The 19,785-nt window shown below is 57.5% G+C and overlaps 1 protein-coding gene across 1 annotated transcript; it reads right to left on the reverse strand.

Moving 5' to 3' along the window:
* Positions 1–18,797: 18,797 nt before the first annotated feature.
* Positions 18,798–19,343, reverse strand: TOMM6 (translocase of outer mitochondrial membrane 6; the record flags this gene model as incomplete). The annotated part of the gene is given in 2 exon segments (XM_084890809.1): positions 18,798–19,325; positions 19,328–19,343. Coding segments are annotated over 2 exon segments (279 nt in total). The 3' UTR covers positions 18,798–19,062.
* Between the last annotated feature and the right edge of the window lie 442 nt (positions 19,344–19,785).

The following is a 19,785-nucleotide window of genomic DNA, read 5'->3' on the forward strand; positions in this document are numbered from 1 at the left end:
TGCCAGGGGTAAGCCTGCGGCGGATTTCTGGGAAGGAACGGCCGGTGTGACTCAGACCAAGTTAGGAAAAACAAGCTCACGCCCAGCACCTCCCAGCCTGCTGTGCCCATGAGCTCATGGAAGAGGAAGCTGGGCGTGCGGCTCCGCAGTCCTTCCCCGACTCTCCCGCCGGCCAGGGGCTTCCCTGCGGAAACCCCAGCAGCACGAGGGATTGCCCTGGAGGGCCAGGGAGGCGGGAAGAGCACCGCCCCCTGGGGCCGCATCTCTGAAGACCAGGGGTGCTAACCCCACAGCCCGAGGCCCGGGCTTCCGGTTCAGGACAGAGACAGAGGGTCCCGAGGGGCTGGGCAGCCTGGCCCCCAGGACGGGACCCTGGCCCAGACTTAGCTGAGCGGGTGCAGAGCGGGCCTCCCAGACCCTTCCCTGCGCCTCCTGTGCGAAGCCTCCCAGCTCTGAGCGCCTGCCCTGCCTCCCACCAGGCAACTCCCGCCTCCCTCCTGCCCCCTCCTGCTCCCCCTCCCTCCCAACCCCCTCACAGCCCCTCCCTAACAGCCCCCTCCTGCCCCTCCCTCCCAACCCCCTCACAGCTCCTCCCTAACAGCCCCCTCCTGCCCCTCCCTCCTGCCCCTCCCTCCCAACCCCCTCACAGCCCCTCCCTAATAGCCCCTCCCAGCCCCTCTCTCCCTGCCCCTCTCTCCCAGCCCCCCTCCCAGCCCCTCCCTGACAGCCCCCTCCCTCCCACCCCTCCCTCTGACCCCCCCTCCCAGCCCCTCCCTCCTGGCCCCCCCTCCCTCCGGCCCCCTCCCTCCCAGCCCCCCTCCCTCTGAACCCCTTGTTTCCAGCCCCCTTGGACACTGACAGTCTGCGGGCCCAGGGAGGGTGCTGGGAAGAAGGGACCTTCCATGCTGACCAGCCCTGCCTCCTGGTTAGCCAGCCCATCTCCCACCCAGTTTCCTGTCTCCACCTTTGCTCCTGTGGGGTCTATGCAGAGAAGCCCTTTGTTTCTGCTATTATTTATTTCCTAGAGGCCTGCTGCACAAAGATTTGTGCAGAATGGGCCTCCCTCCCCCTGGTGCCAGCTCCGCCTTCCCCCGCTGCCCAGAGGCCGGAGCAGTTGGGGCGGTGTGGGATGCCTGCATGGTCTCACTCCAACCCCAGCCACTCAGCGCCTGCATATGCAAATCAATCTGCCATTTTTCTTGGGTTAATTTGCAAACTCACTCCTGATTAGCTGGTGGGTGTCGTGAAGGTACAGTCAATTTGCATCTTACTCTTTTATTAGTGTAGATTTATACATTTTTATTTTTTTATTTTTTATTTTTTTATTTTTTAAAATAAATCTTTATTGTTCATATTATTACAAATGTTCCCCCCCCCCCAATTGCTCTCCTCCACCAGGTTCCCACCCCACCCTCTGCCCTTTCCCCACCCCCCATTGTCCTCATCCATAGGTGCACAGTTTATGTTCAGTCTCTTCCCACATCCCCCTGTTCCCCAAGAATCGTCAGTTCACTCCCCTTCCACACCTCTGATTCTATTATATTCAACAGTTAATATTGTTCATCAGATTTTTTTAATTTCCTTGGTTTTTAGATTCACTTGTTGATAGTTACGTATTTGTTGTTCATAATTTTTATCTTTATTTACTTTCTCTTCTGAAAGAACCCCCTTCAGCAATTCATAAATTCTGGCTTGGTGTTGATGAACTCCTTTAGCTTTTTTTTTTATTAGTGAAGCTCTTTATCAGGCCTTCGATTCTGAGTGATAGCTTTGCTGGGTAGATTATTTTTGGCTGTAGGTTCTTACTATTCATCACCTTGAATATTTCTTGCCATTCCCGTCTGGCCTGCATGGTTTCTGTTGAGAAATCAGCTGACGTTTGTATGGGTGCTCCTTTATAGGTAACCACCTGCTTTTCTCTTGCTGCTTTTAATATTCTCTCTTTGTCTTTTGCTCTTGGAATTTTAATTATGATTTGTCTTGGTGTGGTCTTCTTTAGATTCCTTTTGTTTGGAGTTCTGTGCGCTTCCTGGACTTGTAAGTCTAATTCTTTCACCAGGTGGGGGAAGTTTTCTGTCACTATTTCTTTCAGTATGTTTTCAATAGCTTGCTCTCTCTCATCTTCTGGGACCCCCATAATTCTGATGTTGGTTCGTTTGAAGTTGTCCCAGAGGTTTCTTACATTATCTTCAATTTTCTGGATTCTCTTGCCTTCTTGCTTCTGCAGAGGAGTGTCTTCTGGCTCTTTATGTTCCAAATCTTTGACCTGATTCTTGCGATCTTCCATTCTGTTTTTAGGACTCTAATATTTTTTATTTCAGACAATGTATTCTTTATTTCTTGTTGATCCCTTATTATTTCTTGTTGATCCCTTATTATTCCTTGTTGATTCTTTATTAATTCTAGTTGATCCCTTTTCATATCCTCATAGCTCTTATCCACCTTTTCTAGGAAATTCTTGAAAAACCTTATAAGAGTAGATTTGAACTCTATATCCAGTCGCTTTTTGTCCTCCATTTCTTTTGTTTGTGATCTATTTTCTTTTTTTTTTTTTTTTAAATATATTTTATTGATTTTTTACAGAGAGGAAGGGAGAGAGTTAGAGAGCTAGAAACATCGATCAGAGAGAAACATCGACCAGCCGCCTCTTGCACACCCCCTACCGGGGATGTGCCCGCAACCAACATACATGCCCTTGACCGGAATCGAACCTGGGACCTTTCAGTCCGCAGACCGACGCTCTACCGCTGAGCCAAACCGGTTTTGGCTGTGATCTATTTTCTTGTCTCGGCATTTTCGCAGCTTCCCTGAGTTGGTAGCCTTAGACGAGATCAGGCGCGTTCAGGGTGGTATGGCCGTAGACATGAGCTGGTAGCCTTAAAAGTCTCTGTGTTCTGCTTGGATGGTGCGGGGTTTCAGGGTGGAGCCTACAGCCTTGGCTTCCGTCAGCCCTACCTTATGCGGCTCCCGAGTCTCAGTAATCCCCAGGGTCCTTCAGTACTTGCTGCAAGCACCTCTGAGAGTGAGGTGCCCTAGAGTTTCACCTGCTACCAAACAGTCTAGGCTCTCCCCCAATGAGCCTGGGACTGGGGTTCAGTTCAGTTGGAAGTGGAATTGGAGGTGGCGTTCAGAGCAGTCTGCAGCTTTTGTCTCCTTCCTGCCAGGGCAATCCCCTGGCACAGCCAACCATCCCTTCTCTGTGCGCAATGTATGCGCCTCCGGGACCTCCTTTCGCTGCTCCCCCGGCGTTTCGCCATACAGCCCAGCTCCCTCTGTGTGAGCCTGGGTCCCCGGGGTCTGGCCTAGAACGGGGTTCAGAGCAGTCGGAACTGGGGCCCAGCACAGTCCGGAGCCTTTGTCTCCTTCCTGCCAGGGCAATCTAGCAGCAGAGTCAACAGTCCGTCCTCTGCCTGTAATGTGCGCACCTCCGGGGGCTCTGCCTTTCGCCGCTCCCCTGGGATTCCACCTCACAGCCCCGGCTCCCTCTGTTAGAGCCTGGGTCCCCAGGGTCTTGCCTAGAACTGGGGTTCAGCGCTGTCGGGTCTGGGGTTCAGCACACTCCTTCCTGCTAGGGAACGCCAGCCAGGCACTCAGCCTCCCCCTCCTCTTCGGCTCCGTCCTCTCCACGCGCCTCATGTCTCCGTACCTTAGGCTTTTACAGCTCCTCCGCTCTTCCTTCTGGTTTTCTCCTTGCTTCTCATTGTAGAATTTTCAGTTAGTCGACTTTCCTGTAGTTCTGGGTAATGTCCATTTTATATTTTAGTTGTATTTTATTGAAATTGTTGTGTGCGGCTGCGGCTAGGTGTTTACCTGTGCAGCCATCTTGGATTCTCCCCGATTTATACATTTTTTTTAAAAAAATTAATCTTTATTGTTCACACTATTACAAAGGTTCCTCATTTCTTCCCCCCTCCACCAGGTTCCCACCCCACCCTCCGCCCCTCCCCCTCCCCCATTGTCCTCATCCATAGGTGCACAGTTTATGTTCAGTCTCTTCCTCCCTCCCTTTTCCCGATAGTAAATCCCTTTTCAGATAGTAAATCAGTTACTTAGCATTTTCTCATATCAATAATACCTCCACATGCCCAAGGATACACTTCACACAAAAGACATTTCCAAATAGATCAACCAACCTCATCCAGGCCCCACACAAGGCACTCACAGATCAACACCCCAGCGCTATACTAACTCAACATATCCAGATCTAATCCTTCATCACTTGATTCAGCAGACCCTCAAGTTCCTGCAAAAGTTTCCAGCCATGTCTGAGAGGCAGCCGTGGGGCAGGGGCAGGCAAGGAGTGAGCTGTTCCGGGCCTGGCTGCTCCGGGCCTGGCCTCTGTTGCTCTGGTCCGTTCCACAACCAGCTGCTCCGGGTCTGGCCACTGCCGCTCCCGACCTGGTTGCTCTGGACTTGGCTGCTGCTGCTCCGGGCCTGGCCACACAGAACCCAGCTGCTCTGGGCCCTGTTGCTCCGGGCCTGGCCACTCCCAGCCTGGCAGATGCTGCTCCAACCTGGCCGCACCCGACCCAGCTGCTCTGGGCCTGGCCACTCCCAGCCTGGCAGCTGCTGCTCTGGGCCTGGCCACACCCGACCCGGCTGCTCTGGGCCCGGCTGCTCCGGGCCCAGCCGCTCCTGGCCTGGCCGCTCCCAGCCTGGCCGCTCCCGGCCTGGATGCTCCAGGCTTGGCTATTGCTGTTCTGGGCCTGGTTGCTTCCGACCCGGCTGCTCTGGGCCCGGCCACTCCGGGTCTGGGTGTTCCTGGACTGGCCACCCTGGGCTTGGCCGCCTCTGCCTCAGGCCTGGCTGCCATTGCCCCACGTCTGGCTGTTCCAGTTCTGGCTGTTGCTGCTCTGGTTCTGGCTGCTGCTGCTCTGGGGCCTGGCTGTTGCTGCTCCAGGCCCGTCTGCCACTGCCTTGTGCCTGGCCACTCTAGGCCTGGCCGCCGCTCTTCCAACATTCTGTCCTTTTTTTAAAAAAAAAACAAAAAAAAACCCACGCATTTATGTTGCAATGTTGGCTGCTGAGTTGAGTTCTGACTTATTCTTTGATTTTTCAAGATCTTTGTGTTCTTTCTTAAGTAATTTTACTATCTTTTGCTCTCTCTTGATTTCTTCACATTGAGAACTTCTTTGGTTTCTTCCTCCTTGTTCTGGAAGCTCGGCAGGTTGGCCTGTGGCACCCCTTTGTTCTCTGCGGGCTCCTGCACTGCTTCAGCCTGTTGCCAGGGTCGGCACTGCCGCCCAGGAAGCAGCCCCTGGCGCTCAGTGGTCGAAGGCTCAGGGGCACCCCCACCCTAGGGGCCCCGTCGCCCAGTTCCTTGCTGGCGCCTGGCTGGCCGGTGTCTGGCAGGGGCTCCTGCTCCTCGTCGCGTTCCTCCAGTCTGGAGCTTTTTTTCTCCTTCCCACTAGGGGAATCTAGCATCAAAGTCAACAGACTGTCCTCTGCGCGCAATGTGCGCGACTCTGGGGGCTCCGCTTTTCGCCGCTCCCCTGGGATTCCGCCACACAGCCCAGTTTCCCCCTGCCTAAGTGGCCGGGGATCCTGTTTCCTTCCCTCCAGTGCAATCCCGCATCAGAGTCAACATTCCTTCCCTTGCGAGCAATGTGCTCGACTCCGGGGGCTCGGCCTTTCGCCGCTCTCCCAGGACTCCACCTCACAGCCCCGTCTCCCCCTGCCGGGGCCTGGGTCCCCAGGGTCTGGCCCAGAACTGGGGCTCAGCGCTGCCGTTTCTGGGGTTCAGCCCAGGCTGAGGGTTTTATTTCCTTCCTGCTAGGGAACGCCAGGTGCGCAGCATGTCTCAGCTTTTTCAGCTCCTCTGATTTTCCTTCTGGTTTTGTCTTTCCTTCTTGTTGTAGAATTTTCAGTCAGTCGACTACCTGTAGCTCTGGGCAATGTCCACTCTACATTTTAGTTGTATTCCATTGAAATTGTTGTGTGCTGCTGCGGTTAGGTGTCTACCTGAGCAGCCATCTTGGATCCTCAGCCTGTATGGTTTTTCCGATTTATACATTTTTAAACATTGATTTCAAAGAGAGGAAGAGCTAGAAACATCAATAATGAGAGAGAATCATGGATCTGCCATCTCCTGCGCATGCCCCACCAGCGATCGAGCCTGAAACCCAGGCATGTGCTCTGACCAGGCATTGAACCAGTGACCTCTTGGTGCATGGGACAACACTCAACCACTGAGCCACACCTGCTGGGCTCAAAGCAGCCTTTTAAAAGCAGCCCAGGTCCTGTGATATCATCCCTTGCTCAGTAGCTGCCAAGTCCTCACAGGACCAGCATGGAAAATTCTACAAGGACGTCATCTGGGCTCTAAGAGAGATTGCACTGAACCTGCAGGCCAGTCCGGGAGTTGCCATGGTAACATACTGCCTTACGATCCATAAACACGGAGCCTTTCTGCTTATGTATTATAGATCTCTGTTGGCTGCTGCGATGTGCTACAGTTTCAGAATATGAGTTTTGCATTTTTTTTACATCTGTTGCTAAATATTTTGTTCCTTTGATATTATTTAAGTGGAATTTTGTTAATTTTATCTTCTGATTGTTCATTGATAGTGTGCAGACATATAGTTGATTTTAGTACTGTGGAATTGAACTGAACTTATTAAGTCTAATTTTTTGGAAAAATAAATATATTACAGTTGACTTATTTACTCACATTGATGAACAATTGTGTGTTTTTCTGTTTTTTACTATGATGAATAAAGCTACTGCCAAAACAGGTTTGGCTCCATGGATAGAGCATCGGTCTGCGGACTGAAGGGTCACAGGTTCGATTCTGGTCAAGGGCATGTACCTTGGTTGCGGGCACATCCCCAGTGGGGGGTGTTAGGAGGCAGCTGGTTGATGTTTCTCTCTAACTCTCTCTCCCTTCCTCTCTGTAAGAAATCAATAAAATATTTTTTAAAAAAAGAATAAAGCTGCTGTAAACATACATACAAAACGTTCTGTGGTCACGTGCTCTTCTTTGGAGTACACCTCGGGTGTGGACTCAGACAATTCTTCCTTCACAAGAGGCGCCCACGCTGGCCTACGCGTTCCTGCTGCCAGTGCGGCACCGCTGCTCAGAGCGCCCTGGCCCAGGGCGGGCGGGACAGGCCCCTCTTCGCAGCTGCGGGCTTGGGGCCGGGCGCCCTGTGGCGGTGCCTCCCTGGGAGCTGGTCCCAGCATCTGCGGGGGTGTGCCAGGCCCCGGGCACAGGGTGAGGCACAGCGGCGTGGCCAGCTCACCTTCCCCGCGCGCCAGCTGCCCGTGTCCTCCACCCCAGCGGGGGCGCTCACTGCCCCAGGGGGAGTCAGCAGGCCTGTCTGCTGGGCCCAGGTCAGCGTCCCTCCTCGCGGGAGAGTGGGGAGCACTGGGCCCGCGATGGAGAGGATGGGGGGTGGAGAAGGCGATGGCGACAGGGCAGCGGGAGAGCACCGCTGTGGCTGACTGCTCAAGGCTGCGCCACTCGCTTAGGGAAACGCAGGTCAGTCCTCCCTGCCCATGCCACCCGCTCCGTGTCACCCGCTCCGTGCCACCCGGTCCTTGCCGAGGCCAGGAGCCGTGCCTTTAGGGTCCTGTCATTGGAAAGGGGAAGCACATTCTGTCACCCATGACCCACGCTTCTGTGAGAAGGAAGCCGGAGGTTGAAGGGCCACAGGCTGGACACGGAGGGCAGCGCGGCCGGATGAGCGGCTGCAGCTCCGGCTGTGAAATGCGGGCGGAGTCCACGCAGGCCTGGCAGACCGTGCTCCCTCCAAGAGCAGCAGGCTCAGCCCCAGGCCTGCCTCTGGCCTCGGACCTAGCTGCACCGATCCCACCCTGGCTGACCGAGCCAGGAGCCGAGAGGCTGAGTGGGGCGGGGCCGAGAGCTGTGACCTGGGCCCGGACATCGGGCAGTCACGTCTCAGGGCGCTCCCGGCATCCCTGCCTGGCTCTGGGTGCAGTGGTCCTGAGGGAGGTGGGTCCTGAGGGAGGAGGCAGTCTGAGGGAGGAGGCGGTCTGAGGGAGGAGGAGGTCCTGAGGGAGGAGGCAGTCTGAGGGAGGAGGAGGTCCTGAGGGAGGTGGGTCCTGAGGGAGGAGGCAGTCTGAGGGAGGAGGCGGTCTGAGGGAGGAGGCAGTCTGAGGGAGGAGGAGGTCCTGAGGGAGGAGGCAGTCTGAGGGAGGTGGTGTCCTGAGGGAGGAGGCAGTCTGAGGGAGGAGGAGGTCCTGAGGGAGGAGGCAGTCTGAGGGAGGAGGCAGTCTGAGGGAGGTGGGTCCTGAGGGAGGAGGCAGTCTGAGGGAGGAGGCAGTCTGAGGGAGGTGGGTCCTGAGGGAGGAGGCAGTCTGAGGGAGGTCGGTCCTGAGGGAGGAGGAGGTCCTGAGGGAGGAGGCAGTCTGAGGGAGGAGGAGGTCCTGAGGGAGGTGGTGTCCTGAGGGAGGAGGCAGTCTGAGGGAGGAGGCGGTCTGAGGGAGGTGGGTCCTGAGGGAGGAGGCAGTCTGAGGGAGGAGGCGGTCCTGAGGGAGGTGGGTCCTGAGGGAGGTGGCGGTCTGAGGGAGGTGGGTCCTGAGGGAGGTGGATCCTGAGGGAGGAGGCAGTCTGAGGGAGGAGGAGGTCTGAGGGAGGTGGTGTCCTGAGGGAGGAGGCGGTCTGAGGGAGGAGGCAGTCTGAGGGAGGTGGGTCCTGAGGGAGGTGGCGGTCTGAGGGAGGTGGGTCCTGAGGGAGGTGGATCCTGAGGGAGGAGGCGGTCTGAGGGAGGTGGGTCCTGAGGGAGGTGGATCCTGAGGGAGGAGGCAGTCTGAGGGAGGAGGCAGTCTGAGGGAGGTGATGTCCTGAGGGAGGTGGCTGTCCTGAGGGAGGAGGCAGTCTGAGGGAGGTGATGTCCTGAGGGAGGAGGAGGTCCTGAGGGAGGTGATGTCCTGAGGGAGGTGGCTGTCCTGAGGGAGGAGGCAGTCTGAGGGAGGAGGAGGTCCTGAGGGAGGTGATGTCCTGAGGGAGGAGGCAGTCTGAGGGAGGAGGCAGTCTGAGGGAGGTGGGTCCTGAGGGAGGTGGCAGTCTGAGGGAGGTGGGTCCTGAGGGAGGAGGCAGTCTGAGGGAGGTGGGTCCTGAGGGAGGAGGCAGTCTGAGGGAGGAGGCAGTCTGAGGGAGGTGGGTCCTGAGGGAGGAGGCAGTCTGAGGGAGGAGGCAGTCTGAGGGAGGTGGGTCCTGAGGGAGGAGGCAGTCTGAGGGAGGGGGGTCCTGAGGGAGGAGGCGGTCCTGAGGGAGGGGGGTCCTGAGGGAGGTGGCGGTCCTGAAGGAGGCCACTGTGAGTTCACTCTCCGAGGGGAACGGGCCCAGCGCCTGGCCTGGGCTTTGGCGCCTGCTCCAGCCTCCCCCTCTGGTCCCTGCTGACTCCGTGTCCTTCGTGTGGTCTCTGTCCTCCCCCGACATGGTCAACACATCGAAGAAACAGACCAGAAACCGCTTCCACTCATCCCCTCGCCAGCCTCTCCTCACTGGCCTCCTCTCGCCTGGCCTCCCCTGCCCCCCCACCTCCACCCTAACCCCCCACCTCCACCCTAACCCCCCGCACCTCCACCCTAACCAACCACCTCCACCGTAACCCCCCGCACCTCCACCCTAACCCCCCACCACCACCCTGACCCCCCACCTCCACCCTGACCCCCCACCTCCACCCTAACCCCCCACCTCCACCCTGACCCCCCACCTCCACCCTGACCCCCCACCTCCACCCTAACCCCCCACCTCCACCCTGACCCCCCACCTCCACCCTAACCCCCCACCTCCACCCTAACCCCCCGCACCTCCACCCTAACCCCCCCCACCTCCACCCTAACCCCCCACCTCCACCCTGACCCCCCACCTCCACCCTGACCCCCCACCTCCACCCTGACCCCCCACCTCCACCCTAACCCCCCACCTCCACCCTGACCCCCCACCTCCACCCTAACCCCCCACCTCCACCCTAACCCCCCACCTCCACCCTAACCCCCCACCTCCACCCTAACACCCCGCACCTCCACCCTAACCCCCCACCTCCACCCTAACCCCCCACCTCCACCCTAACACCCCGCACCTCCACCCTAACCCCCCACCACCACCCTAACCCCCCACCTCCACCCTAACCCCCCACCTCTACCCTAACCCTCCGTACCTCCACCCTAACCCCCCACCTCCACCCTAACCCCCCACCTCCACCCTAACCCCCCACCTCCACCCTAACCCCCCACCTCCACCCTAACACCCCGCACCTCCACCCTAACCCCCCACCTCCACCCTAACCCCCCACCTCCACCCTAACCCCCCGTACCTCCACCCTAACACCCCCACCTCCACCCTAACCCCCCACCTCCACCCTAACACCCCGCACCTCCACCCTAACCCCCCACCTCCACCCTAACCCCCCACCTCCACCCTAACGCCCCACCTCCACCCTAACCCCCCGCACCTCCATCCGAACCCCCCACCTCCATCCTAACCCCCCACCTCCACCCTAACCCCCCACCTTCACCCTAACCCCCCGTACCTCCACCCTAACCCCCCCGCCTCCACCCTAACCCCCCACCTCCACCCTAACGCCCCGCACCTCCACCCTAACCCCCCACCTCCACCCTAACCCCCCCCACCTCCACCCTAACCCCCCACCTCCACCCTAACCCCCCGCACCTCCACCCTAACCCCCCACCTCCACCCTAACCCCCCCCCACCTCCACCCTAACGCCCCACCTCCATCCTAACCCCCCGTACCTCCACCCTAACCCCCCACCTCCACCCTAACCCCCCGTACCTCCACCCTAACCCCCCACCTCCACCCTAACCCCCCACCTCCACCCTAACCCCCCCACCTCCATCCTAACCCCCCACCTCCACCCTAACCCCCCACCTCCACCCTAACCCCCGCACCTCCACCCTAACCCCCGCACCTCCACCCTAACCCCCCGTACCTCCACCCTAACCCCCCGCACCTCCACCCTAACCCCCCGCACCTCCACCCTAACCCCCCACCTCCACCCTAACCCCCCCCACCTCCATCCTAACCCCCCACCTCCACCCTACCCCCCACCTCCACCCTAACCCCCCGTACCTCCACCCTAACCCCCCACCTCCACCTAACCCCCCACCTCCACCCTAACCCCCCACCTCCACCCTACCCCCCACCTCCACCCTAACCCCCCACCTCCACCCTACCCCCCACCTCCACCCTAACCCCCTGCACCTCCACCCTAACCCCTCCACCTCCACCCTAACCCCCCGTACCTCCACCCTAAGCCTCGCACCTCCACCCTAAGCCCCCCGCCTCCACCCTAAGCCCCCGTACCTCCACCCTAACCCCCCACCTCCACCCTAAGCCCCCGCACCTCCACCCTAAGCCCCCGCACCTCCACCCTAAGCCCCCCGCCTCCACGCTAACCCCCACACCTCCACCCTGCCCCCCCCGCCCCCCCCCCCCCCCCGCACCTCCACTCTGCCAGGTGCTTGGGAGACTGGGAAGGGCAGGCGGGATGGCATTGGGAAGGTGGTGAAGTGGGCTGTCCTCTCACCTCTGCCTGGACCACAGGAAGTGCCAGGCTGCACCCTCTGCACTTCCCTCTTCCTGGGTTACCGATTGCTCCCCCTGAACCCCCTGGCCTCCCAGTCACAGGGCCCCTTCCCTGCCTTCCCCTCCCTTTCTTCCTCTCTCCCCTCCCTTCCTTCCCCTCCCCCTCTCCTCTCCACACCCTCCCCTACCCCCTCTCCCCTCCTTTCCCTCCACACCCTTCCCTCCCATTCTCTCTCCTCCTTTCCCTCCTTCCCTTCCCCTCCTCCCCTCTTCCTCCTCCTCCCCTTCTCCTCCCCACACCTCTCCTCCTCCCCTCCCCTCTCCCTCCCTGTTCTATGGGCACCCTCCCCTCCCCCTCCTTCCCCTCTCCCCAGCTGTGAGTACACCAGCTTATTCCCTCAGAGAAACCTTCCCTCCTGGCCTCCCTGCGCCTGTGCTGCCTGCTCAGGGAGCCGTCCCTGTGGGCAGACCCCCTTCTCAGCCAGCACCCAGGCTTGTACTTCAGTCTGCACCAAGGGAGTCAGACTCACGGCCTGTGGGCTGCATGCGGCCACAACAAATATTTTTGGGGCCCAGCCAATATGACGGTATGTAAGAAATGGTTTAATAAAAATTTCATAACTTAATTTTATAATACCCTGTTATACATCACCATTAATAATGAGCTACAATGTTCGCCAATGACTGATGACTGTCATTGTGCTGCATCCATTTCCCTTTCGCGCCTTGCGCGCAGGCACACCTTTTCTCTCCACCTACACCAGCGGCGGATATTCTAGCAGCCGATGGCCACGTCATTAGTCTTGGCCTGACTTGTTTGGTGTGCGCAACAGGAAATACTTTGCTTCCGGAGAGCAAGAAAAATAGGTTTACTTGTGTTACGCTTATTAATTTGTGCAGTTATTCAGTGTCTGGTAAGTTAAGGTTCAAGAAAAATATTAATTTTATTATATTAAAATGTTCTATCATTTTATCTTAACAATGACCCATTTATTTCTGCTCTTTAAAAAAGTATATTTTATTGATTTTCTTACAGAGAGGAAGGGAGAGGTATAGAGAGTTAGAAACATTGATGAGAGAGAGTCATCGATCAGCTGCCTCCTGCACACCTCCTACTGGGGATGTGCTGGCAACCAAGGTACATGCCCTTGACCGGAATCCAACCTGGGACCCTTCAGTCCGCAGGCCAATGCTCTATCCACTGAGCCAAACCGGTCAGGGCTATTTCAGCCCTTTGTATTCAACATGCCTCTATCCAAGTAAATCTACGCTTGTGTGAAAGCTGAAGCTTGGTTTTGTGCAGCCCACATCAGCTTACACCTTGTTTATCTGGCCGGTCCTCCGGCTGCACACTGCTGCAGGCTGCGGCCCCTCCCTCCGGCCGCCGGCCGGCACAGGGCGGCAGGGAGCGGTGCTTGGAGGTAGCTCTCGGTAGCTAGCGTTGGCCTGCGCTGTCCCGGTTCCTCAGCGAGGACCTGCATTTGCTGTCTGAAAGGGCTTGGCATTCTCAGAAGGAGCCGCTGGCCCTCTGCCCGCGCTGGGCTCTCACTGAGAAGCATCTCCCCGGAGCTCCGGCCGCACTGAAGGCCGTCTGGGCGCCCAGGCTGCGGGGCCCAGGGCGGTCTGTGGGCCCAGGCTGCGGGGCCCAGGCTGCAGGGCCCAGGGCGGTCTGTGGGCCCAGGCTGCGGGGCCCAGGCTGTGGGGCCCAGGGCGGTCTGTGGGCCCAGGCTGCGGGGCCCAGGGCGGTCTGTGGGCCCAGGCTGCGGGGCCCAGGCTGGGGGGCCCAGGGCGGTCTGTGGGCCCAGGCTGCGGGGCCCAGGCTGCGGGGCCCAGGGCGGTCTGTGGGCCCAGGCTGCGGGGCCCAGGGCGGTCTGTGGGCCCAGGGCGGTCTGTGGGCCCAGGCTGCGGGGCCCAGGGCGGTCTGTGGGCCCAGGCTGCGGGGCCCAGGGCGGTCTGTGGGCCCAGGGCGGTCTGTGGGCCCAGGCTGCGGGGCCCAGGGCGGTCTGTGGGCCCAGGCTGCGGGGCCCAGGGCGGTCTGTGGGCCCAGGCTGCGGGGCCCAGGGCGGTCTGTGGGCCCAGGCTGCGGGGCCCAGGGCGGCTGTGGCCAGGCTGCGGGGCCCAGGCTGCGGGGCCCAGGGCGGTCTGTGGGCCCAGGCTGCGGGGCCCAGGGCGGTCTGTGGGCCCAGGCTGCGGGGCCCAGGGCGGTCTGTGGGCCCAGGCTGCGGGGCCCAGGGCGGTCTGTGGGCCCAGGCTGCGGGGCCCAGGCCGGCTGTGGCCAGGGAGCACCACGGCGGAGCCGTCCGGGGCGAGGAGCCCTGCTGCAGAGAATGCCCGCTTGTTGTGATGACATCACCCAGGTTAAATGAACGAAGAGTGTAGCATGCAGGGAAGAGAAGCCGCGGTTCCCTTCCTCTCCGCGCTCCTTTGTCTGTCTGGGTTCTGGGACACAGGGAAGCTCTCATCAGCCTAAAACCCTCGATAAGAGAACAGACAACCCCCAACCCGAAAGGAAAGGCAGGTACAAGGGCACAGGGGGCACAGGGGGCGGCGGGCGCGGGAACGCGGTGATGAGGGTGATGAGGGAGCGGGGGAGCGGCGCCCCAGGCTCAGGGAGCCTCCCGGCCTGGAGGCAGGCAGACACCGCGTCAGTTTGAGGTCCAGCCACCCCATCTGCCATGGTCGCTGAAGCACAAGCTTGGGTTCTACGTGCTCGTGGCTGCCAGTCTTTCCACCCAGTGTTACCCAGCGCCTACTGCGAGCCTGGCTCCGTGCTGGCAGAGTATGGAGGCGAGGGGCCCGGCCGGCCCCAGCCTTCAAGGCTCCCAGTGTGGTGAGCCGCAGCCCTGTCAGCGGCTCGGCACAGCTGGGCCTGGCGATGACGTCAGCGGCTCGGCACAGCTGGGCCTGGCGATGACGTCAGCAGCTCGGCACAGCTGGGCCTGGCGATGACGTCAGCGGCTCGGCACAGCTGGGCCTGGCGATGACGTCAGCGGCTCAGCGAAGGGAGAAGGGCGCCGCCGCAGGGCCAGCCAGGGCTTGCTGGAGGCAGGAGCCCAGGGCCGTGGGGACCTCGGAGTCGGCAGAGGAGGGGGCCTGCTGGGCAGAGGGGACAGGAGGCGGGCGGTGGAGGGAGGCTCCGCGGGTCGGGGAAGCGGAGCCTGGCGCCAGGCAGTGGGGCTGGAGCGGGGCTGGGGCGCCCACGGGCTGGGTGTGGGTCGCTGGGTGGCTGGGCCGTCAGCAGAGGTGACGCGGCCATGCTTGGGGGCTGCGGGCTGCTGCCTCTTCCCGGGCGGCCCCGAGGCCCCCGAGGGGTTCCCGCCAGCCCTGGGGACCGGACCGAGGGGTTCCCGCCAGCCCTGGGACCGGACCGAGGGGTTCCCGCCAGCCCTGGGACCGGACCGAGGGGTTCCCGCCAGCCCTGCGGGCCTCAGGAGCGGCCAGAGGCCTGCCCGCCCGCCGGGGCTCTGGCAGAGGCAGGCTGGCTGCTTCGCGTTGAAATGTCCGGAGGTGACGTCATGGCAGCTGTCAGCGGCGCTTCCGCGCAGCGGGGGCTCCTCCGGCCGGAAGCAGAGCGGCGTCCGAGGTCGGCGCAGCGCGGAGCGGGGTCCGTCCACGTGGTGGGCTCAGACGGCGCCCGCCTCCCCGCCCTGCAGCCTTTCTGAGCCGAGGGGCAGCCGCGGAGAACCGTGGTTTTGGCGTCAGTTTCCTAGTTAGGCAACGGCTTCCGCCTCCAGCCGGTGCCGCCAGCCCCTGGATTTCCGCCCGTTCTCCGCCGGCCGGGCTCCGGGCCAGCAGGCCTCTCCGGGGCAGACGGAGAGGCGGGGGAGAGCCCCGGGGAAGGTTCCATGAGGGGAAGGACTCGAACCCGGACAGGGTCCACAGCCTGCGGGGGAGGGCAAGGAGCCCCCCGGGCCTGGGGTCTTTCCTGGCACAAAGGGTCAGACTGAGGTTTCAGACGTTGTGACTAATGTGACTAAAGTAAACCGGGGGTGGAGGGGGAGGAAGGGAAGCAAAGCTGAGGAAATCTGGGAAAATTACACACGAAGATACAAACACGGGGGTCAAGCAGGGGCCGGCCAGAGTGCGGACCCAGCGGCACTGTGCGTGGACACCACGTCCTAGGCGACCGGAACGTGGGAGCACCAGAGCCCCGTCTCTGTTTTGTTGAATTATGAAAGCACTCCAGCTGTAGGAAACCAAACCATAGGCGAGTGAGTTAAAGTGGGAGTTAAAGCCCCTCCCCTGCCCTCCCAGGCCTCCAGCGGCTCCTACAGCCAGTCTCCTCTTGTTTAGGCCTCATGATGACCCTATGAGGTAAGAACTATTATTATCCTTGGTTTTTTAAAATTTCCCATTGCGATAGTGCTGATATGTGCGTGGATGTACATATATCTGAGTTCTGCTTTTATTTTAAACTAGAGGTCCGGTGCACGCTATTTGTGCAAGAATAGGCCTTCCTTCCCCTGGCTTCGCTCCTGGCCACCTGGTAGCTGCCAAGTCCCCGCTCCCTGACTGCCTGGGAGCCCCCAAGTCCTCGCTCCCAGCTGGAGCACAGCTCCTGTAGCTCCCTCCTCCCCTCATAGCAGGTATCCCATCCTGGCCAGTGACTGTATCTGAACATGCAGATTAAACTGCCATCTTTGTTGAATTAATTTGCATACTCACTCCTGATTGGCTGTGGGCATAGTGGATGTGTGGTCAATTTACATGTTTGTCTATTCTTAGGTGAGACTAGAGGCCTGATGCACGAATTTGTGCACAGGTGGGGTCCCTCAGCCTGGCTGGCGATCAAGACCTATGAGGGGGTGGGCTGGCTGGGGGAGGGACTGTAGGAAGTTGGCTGGCCAGCGGGAGGGACCATGGGCGGTTGGCTGGCCAGCTGGGGGGAGGGAAGGGGCTGTGGGAGGTTGGCTGTGGGAGTGCACTGACCACCAGGGGGAAGCTCCTGTGTTGAATGTCTGCCCTTGGTGGTCATTGTGCATCATAGTGACCAGTTGTTCTGGTCGTTCGGTTGTACCAGTTGTTCAGTCATAATGGTCACTTAGGCATGTATATATATATATATATATATATATATAGAGAGAGAGAGAGAGAGAGAGAGAGAGAGAGAAGAGAGAGAGAGAGAAAGACAGAGGGAGAGAGAGAGAGAGAGAGAGAGAGAGAGAGAGAGAGAGAGGGAGAGAGAGAGACAGAGAGAGAGAGAGAGAGAGAGAGAGGCCCAGTGCATGAAATCCATGCACAGTGTGCCCCTAGGCCTGGCAGGCAATCAAAGTGCGAGCTTTTGGTGTGGAAGGGCAGCTCCCAGCTGACCTCTGGGCCCTGGGCAGCACCTTGGCCCCCAGGTCCCCACCTTCCCCCCTTTGCTTGAATCCTCAGCGCCTGGGAGCCGGATGGCAGCCCCACCCTCGCCACTGCGGGGTGATGGGTAGGGCTAGTGGGCCCTGCTCACACCTGCCTTGGCCTGGTGCCACCTGCTCACCTGCTCCACCACCTGCAACAGTCCTGCTCTTGTCGGGGCGCAGAGGGCCTGGCAGCACCTCCCCTGCTGCCCGCTGCTGCACCATGTTGCCCATGCCCGCCATGTTCCCTGCCGCTCCCTAATGGTCAGTTCTTGTCATAGTGCGTGATTAAACTCCTAGTAGAGCCGAAACCGGTTTGGCTCAGCAGTAGAGCGTCGGTCTGCGGACTGAAATGTCCCGGATTTGATTCTGGTCAAGGACATGTACGTTGGTTATGGGCACATCTCCAGTGGGGGGTGTGCAAGAGGCAGTTGGTCTATGTTTCTCTCTCATCGACATTTCTAGCTCTCTATCTCTCCCTTCCTCTCTGTAAAAAATCAATAAAATATATTTAAAAAATTATAAATAAATAAATAAATAAATAAACAAACTCCTAGTAGAACTCTCAGTTTATTAGGCTTTTATTATATAGGATAGCAGCTATATTGAAATATAATTCACATGCTATACAATTAACCCTAAAGTGTACAATTGAATGGGTTATTTTATTTATTTATTTATTAATTATTTAAAAAAATAAATCTTTCTTGTTCATATTATTACAAATGTTCCTCACTTTTCCCCCCCTCCATTGCTTCTCTCCTCAAGGTTCACACAGCACCCTATGCCCTTTTCTCACCCCCATTGTCCTCATCCATAGGTGCACAGTTTATGTTCAGTCTCTTCCCACACCCCCCACTCATCTTTTCTTTTTTAAATATATTTTATTGATTTTTCACACAGAGGAAGAGAGAGATAGAGAGTTAGAAACATCGATGAGAGAGAATCATCGATCAGCTGCCTCTTGCACACCCCCTACTGGGGATATGCCCGCAACCAAGGTACATGCCCTTGCCTGGAATCGAACCCGGGACCTTTCAGTCCGCAGGCTGACGCTCTATCCACTGAGCCAAACCGGTCCCGGCCCCACTCCCCCTTTCCCTGAGAATCGTCAGTTCACTCCCCTTCTATACCTCTGATTCTATTATATTCAACAGTTAATATTGTTCATCAGATTTTTTAATTCCCTTGGTTTTTAGGTTCACTTGTTGATAGTTACGTATTTGTTGTTCAGAATTCTTATCTTTATTTTCTTCCTCTTCCTAAAGAACCCCTGTTAACAATTCATATAATTCTGGTTTGGCGGTGATGAACTCCTTTTGCTTTCTTTTATCTGGCCTTCGATTCTGAGTGATAGCTTTGCTGGGTAGAGTATTTTTGGCTTCAGGTTCTTGTTATTCATCACCTTGAATATTTCTTGCCATTCCCATCTGGCCTGCATGGTTTCTGTTGAGAAATCAGCTGACAATCGTATGGGTGCTCCCTTGTAGGTAATTAACTGTTTTTCTCTTGCTGCTTTTAATATTCTCTCTTTGTCTTTTGCTCTTGGAATTTAATTATGATGTGTCTTAGTGTGGTCCTCTTTGGATTCCTTTTGTTTGGGGTTCTGTGTGCTTCCTGGAGTTTAAGTCTAATTCTTCACCAGGTGGGGGAAGTTTTCTGTCACTATTTCTTTTAGTATGTTTTCTGTATCTTGCTCTCTCTCATCTTCTGGGACCCCCATAATTTTGATGTTGGTTCGATTGACATTGTCCCAGAGGTTTCTTACACTATCTTCAACTTTCTGGATTCTCTTGTCTTCTTGCTTCTGTGGAGGAGTGTCTTCTGGTTCTTTGTGTTCCAAATCTTTGACTTGATTCTTTCAATCTTCCATTCTGTTTTTAGGACTTTATAATATATATATATTTTTATTTCAGACAATGTTTTTTGTTGTTTTTTTTTTGGCTGTCTTTGTGTGCAGTCTTTATTTCAGATCATTGTTAAAATACCATCAGGTTATTCCTCAAGAAAGAGCAAAGATCACTCTCTACAGAAACTTAGAAATTATGTACAGAACTTTACAAAACAGGACATCACGTTAGCTGAAGCCTGACTGCTGACCAGAGTGGATTCTGAGTAGATTCTCCGAAGGAAAGCGGGCAGTTAAGGGAAGGTAGCCATCTGTATCAAACCTCAGCTGCCACCAGGGAAAGTCTTGTGATGGTCACAGATCAGAGGCTCCGTGTTTGGAAGTTCAAGTACATCTTGGGTTCCATGTGTCTATTTGGCTGCATCCCTGGCTGAGGTGCCATTAAGTCAATGTCACTTAAATTCCTGGCCAGCCAAACTCCTGCAGCGAAAAGTCCCAAATTGAGGATCAAATTCCTCCGGAAATCATTTCTATCCATGGCGAAGCGGTAGACGCCCCGAAGCCAGTCTCCCACGTTGTCCGGAATCTCCGGGGCTTCATTCACGGAGCCGCCAGCGTTCACCCGACCTCGCTGGAAGCCATAGCAGCACCTTCACGCTCCGCAAGGCCTGACAGCGAACCACGATGTATTCTTTATTTCTAGTTGATCCCTTATTATTTCTAGTTGATCCCTTTTCATATCCCCATAGGTCTCATTTATTTTATCGGCCTTTTCTAGGAAATTCTTGAAAAATCTTATAAGCGTGGTTTTGAACTCTATATCCATTCGCTTTTTGTCCTCCTGTTCTTTCGTTTGTGATCTGTTTTCTTGTCTCGGCATTTTCGCAGCTTTCCTGAGTTGGAAACCTTAAAAGTCTCTGTGTTTAGCTTGGCTGGGGCAGAGTTTCAGGGTGGAGCCTACAGCCTTGACTTCCGTCAGCCCCGCCCTATGAGGCTCCTGATTCTCAGTGTTCCTCAGTGTCCTTTGGTACTCGCTGCAAGCACCTCTGAGAGAAAGGTGCCCTCGAGTTTTGCCCGCTACCAA

The sequence above is a fragment of the Pipistrellus hanaki genome (assembly GCF_964339955.1).
Source record: "Pipistrellus hanaki genome assembly, chromosome: 7".
Lineage (NCBI taxonomy): Eukaryota > Metazoa > Chordata > Mammalia > Chiroptera > Vespertilionidae > Pipistrellus > Pipistrellus hanaki.